Source organism: Lycium ferocissimum, chromosome 1 (genome assembly GCF_029784015.1).
Source record: "Lycium ferocissimum isolate CSIRO_LF1 chromosome 1, AGI_CSIRO_Lferr_CH_V1, whole genome shotgun sequence".
Taxonomy (NCBI): Eukaryota; Viridiplantae; Streptophyta; class Magnoliopsida; order Solanales; family Solanaceae; genus Lycium; species Lycium ferocissimum.
The window spans coordinates 10,819,449-10,823,902 of NC_081342.1; the positions used below are offsets into that span (position 1 = coordinate 10,819,449).

Here is a 4,454-nt window from a genome sequence, read left to right on the forward strand (position 1 = left end):
CAGGTAGCTAGAGCAATCAAGGGAGAGAAAAACCACATTTTTACACAAGTTACAAGCAGTTGTAGATCTAAAATGAGTCATAAGTTTGATGAGAACTTATCATCCAGCTACCATGAAATATTCAATCCCTTTATATCATCATTTTGGTATTATTAGGGGAATCTACGACCACTGGAAAAGAAGCTGTAATACCAAAATACAACAAAAGGTTCCAACAGAAATCAACTTTGATTCCCGAACCACATTAGAGTCATAATAGAGATTGATTAACTTACCCTTCACTGACAAGATGCAGTGCCAGATTCACCAACACTGTTTCAGAAAGCCCTAATTTTTCAAGGGTGGATGTAAGAGGTTCATATGGATGTTGCACATTCAGTTCAAAATTTAAAGTGGTCAATATCATCTGTTCAGCCTCAGTAACACGCTCACGGTACTGCTCAAACCAGTCCTGCCAAAAAGCACCATAAATGCATTAGAAGTATGCTCAAAGCATCACAGTTTTACCAAATGAAGGATATTAGGATGATTAATGATGCACAAAGACAAAGCAGAAGTGCTAACCACAGGTAGCAAATATGATAGAACTGCAAGATCCTGCTTGTGGAAAATTTCACATGAGGCCCTCAGAACATTGTTGAGAGGCCGTGCAGTCTCTTCTGACTTCGCCGCAAGAAAGAGAGCTGCAGTCGCAATCAACTGCATAAATCATTAAAATACCAACAATTAGCCAGGCATTGGACATAATGAACTGGAAAGTTAAGGGGAGCAAACATATAGCAAATTTTAGCGCATAAACAATGAACTCACAAATCTGTCATGACATGCATGTGATCGCCTCACAAAGAAGCGGTGACACAGAACCATGGCAGTTCCTATTGTGGTCTGGGGCCTGCAAGCAGGTACAAACAAGCATTAGTTCCGTCAGATAATAAATTCAGAGGATCAAGCAACTTATTCTAGCAATCCTCCTGAGAAAAATAGGAGAAGACAAGTCCCAAAAGCTTAAGAGTATTTGAAGTAAAGTTTGCAAACTTGTGTAAGGAACAATTGATTTAAGTCCCAAATGGAAACTTACAGGTCCAAGCGAATACCAAGATTCTGAAGGAAAGCACAATACGAGTATCGCAAATGTGCTTCATGCATTGCATCAATACCATCTTTCCGCGACGGAGAGCATTTCTCAATTTCCTCTTTAGACATAAAGATATTATCAGTTTCGGTATCCTCAAGCCATGAACGGTCGCGCTTAGAGCACTTGGGTACCCTTGCATCAGGAGGAGGTCTAGAAGTACTGGTAGTAATGGCTAAATTGTTGTTACCAGTTGAATAAGGATCATCATACGCTCTAGCATTCCTTACAGGAACATTATAGCATGCGCTTGGCTGCTTTGAAGGAACATCTTTTTTACATGCATTGGGTGCTTGAGAGTACCTGCCACTGCTTTCCCAACCAGAAGTTGAGCACTTCCTCCTCTTCAAAGAAGGTTCAGCCTCAGGCTTTATGAAATTATCATAATTGTAGCCATACTCGTTAAAATTTCTACTAAAGTCATGGGAGCCATTAGAGTTGAAAACATGGCCAACAGCAGCGTTACAATGGTTGTAAGCAGAGGAATGGACCGTTCCACCAATCTGGTTTCTACCATAAAAAGACCTAGAGTCTCCACGAAAAGGGCCGCCTTGAGAATAGTAAGTCTGGGCGAGAGCCATAATTCCTGTTCAATTCAAAAATAAAGATCAGTACAAACTAAATTGCATCAATTTCTCTTAACACAGAAACAGACATTCAATCTGGTATAATCAGTGACCTAACATGAAGCTCTACTCTCTTAAAGCCTAAAAAGCATACAAAACATAGGAATGACTGAAACTTTCAAACTAAAATTGCAGTGTTCTCAAACAAAACCAAATAGAGCAAACAATTAGCCAAAACAAAGTCAGGTTCATTAGCCTGAGAACATGATCGTTAAATCTTTGTATCCTATCTGAAACTAGACTCAAATAGAACTAAATTTTAGTGACTAATTGTTTGGCCATAAATATTTTTTACTTTTTCTGGAAATCATGTTTAGCCATAAAATTTCGGAAAATTCAGATATTTGAAAAACACCAAAACGTTGTTTTGACTTTTTTCACTCCAAATCACTCACAAAATTCAAAAACAACTCCAATTTGTAGTCATAGCCAAATACAATCCAATTTTCAAATACAAGTTTTCACTTAGAAAACAAAAACTACTTTTTTCAAATTTCAAAATTGTCATGGCCAAACGGGCCCTTAGCACAGAATACATTCAATCTGGTATACTCAGTAAACTAACATATTCTCAGCTCTTTTAAAGATTAAAAAGCATAGGAAATGTAAGAAAGACTGAAACTTTACTAAAATTACAGTGTTTTCAAACAAAACCCTATGAGCAAAAAATTAAATCCTTTCCACGGAGACAGTTCCATCCAAAATCCATTAACTGACACAAAGTCGGGTTCATTAGCCTGCAAACATGATGGCTGAATCTTTGTGTCCTATCTGAAACTAGATTCAAATAGGACTACAACAACAGTTACATTAAATTAACGTTAATAATACTAAGATCCCATTAGCCATAGATTTCAAAAAAAAAAAAAAAAAATGAAAACATTGTTTGTTCAAGAAATTTGATCAGATTTTGAAAATTTATCTTCAAAAATATTTTCAAGTTCCAAAAACTATTTTTCAACACAACTTCAACAACCCATTTTTTCAAGTTTCAACAAATCTATGACCAATCAGTAGCTAAAAACTGACACCAAATTTTTTTCTAAAATCAACTCATGAAACAAAAATTGATCATCTGAATTTATTTCGAAGAACCCTACATCAAAATTAGTTTTAATTAAAAAAAAAAAAAAAAAAAAAAAAAAAAAAAGAAAGAAAGAAAGAAACAAACTTTACCATCAACCAACAAATCCAAACAAGTAATAATCCTGAATACTCTTAATAATACCAAAAAATTTCAACAAACCGCCAATTTTTCAGCTATCCAATTGCATAACACTCAATAATCATAAAACTTAAGGGTATTATCATCATCCAAACAAAAAGTTGAATTAGCTCACGAACATAAAGAACGAAAGTATCAATTTTGCAAGGGAAAAAAAAACTCTTCTAAGCTATGTATCACATAGATCCCCGAAAATCGGAAAATCAACCCGTGATACAACAATTCATCATCTGAATTTAATTGGAGCCAAAAAAAAAAAAAAAAAAAAACTTTAATCTACATCAAAACTAGTTTTAATTAAAAAAAATAAAGAAACAAACAAACTTTACCATCCACAAATAAATACAAACAAATACTCTGAATAATACCAAAGGTTTTCAAGAAAGTTCCAATTTTTCAGTTATCCAATCACAGAATTTCTCAATAACAATAAAACTTAAGGGTATCATCATCATCAAAATTAATTTTAATTTAAACTAATAAAGAAAGAAACAAACTTTACCATCCACCAACAAATCCAAACAAGTAATTCCAAGATTTTCAAGAAAGTTCCAATTTTTCAGTTATCCAATCACAGAATTTCTCAATAATCATAAAACTTAAGGATATCATCATCATCAAAATTAATTTTAATTTAAACTAATAAAGAAAGAAACAAACTTTACCATCCACCAACAAATCCAAACAAGTAATTTCAAGATTTTCAAGAAAGTGCCAATTTTTCAGCTATCCAATCACAGAAATAAAAACTTAAGGGTATTATATGAACATATATTAGAAGTACTACAAATATTAAAGAAAGTACCCATTTTTGCAAGAAAAAAAAACCTAATCAAAGCTACATACACATTGATCCTCAAAAATCGCAAAATTTAAAGATCTGAATGAAAAAAAGGAAAATTACCTTAAAATAGCAACGAAATTTAGATCGAAAAAGGGTATTTGTTGATTGCTTTGAAATTAGGGTTTGGAGATTTGATGAGATGCGTGTAATTTATTTGGAATTTTTTGGTAAGGAAAGCGGTTATATAATGTGTTTATGTTTATCTTGAACTATACTCTCTTTTTTCTTTTCTTTTCTTTTTTTTTATTTCATGACTTTTTTTTTTTTGTCCATATATTTTGATGACCTATAAAGTGTTTGAACTTAGGTTAATGTTAGTTGAGTTTAACAAGTTTAGTTACAGGCGTACGAAATTAACATTTATCCATTTATTTTGAAAGAGAGAGAAAAAAAAAAAGTAGTTAGGTAAAATTTTCTCTAGCACTCCCATTTGGAATTTGATTCTCTTTTAATGTTGAAGTAAACAAATACCTAACTTTAATTGGCTTACTCGTCTTTTTGTTTCTTCATTTGAAATGATAAGATTATGAAAAAAAAAAAAATGAGAAGCAAAAATTTTGATATTTACTATGTTTTTTTTTATATATAAATAAATGATAGTCTGGTATATTAAGTTTCCGCTATGTT

At 32.6% G+C, this 4,454-nt stretch overlaps 1 protein-coding gene across 5 annotated transcripts in view; it reads right to left on the reverse strand.

Annotated features, from left to right (window-relative positions):
• The window catches only part of LOC132047413 (cyclin-T1-3-like), an 8,542-nt gene extending 4,462 nt beyond the window's left edge, over positions 1–4,080 (reverse strand). For 3 of the 5 annotated variants that reach the window (XM_059438464.1, XM_059438462.1, XM_059438473.1), the window contains exons 1-5: positions 3,789–3,810; positions 1,079–1,718; positions 811–892; positions 565–699; positions 276–451 (exon numbers count right to left, since the gene is read on the reverse strand). In XM_059438464.1, coding sequence (XP_059294447.1) covers positions 276–451; positions 565–699; positions 811–892; positions 1,079–1,718; positions 3,789–3,792 — 1,037 coding nt within the window. In that variant the 5' untranslated portion in view covers positions 3,793–3,810. Of the gene's footprint in view, positions 184–275; positions 452–564; positions 700–810; positions 893–1,078; positions 1,719–3,788; positions 3,811–3,887 lie in introns of those variants that run through there. The other 2 variants (XM_059438475.1, XM_059438470.1) reach the window with 2 other exon arrangements.
• Between the last annotated feature and the right edge of the window lie 374 nt (positions 4,081–4,454).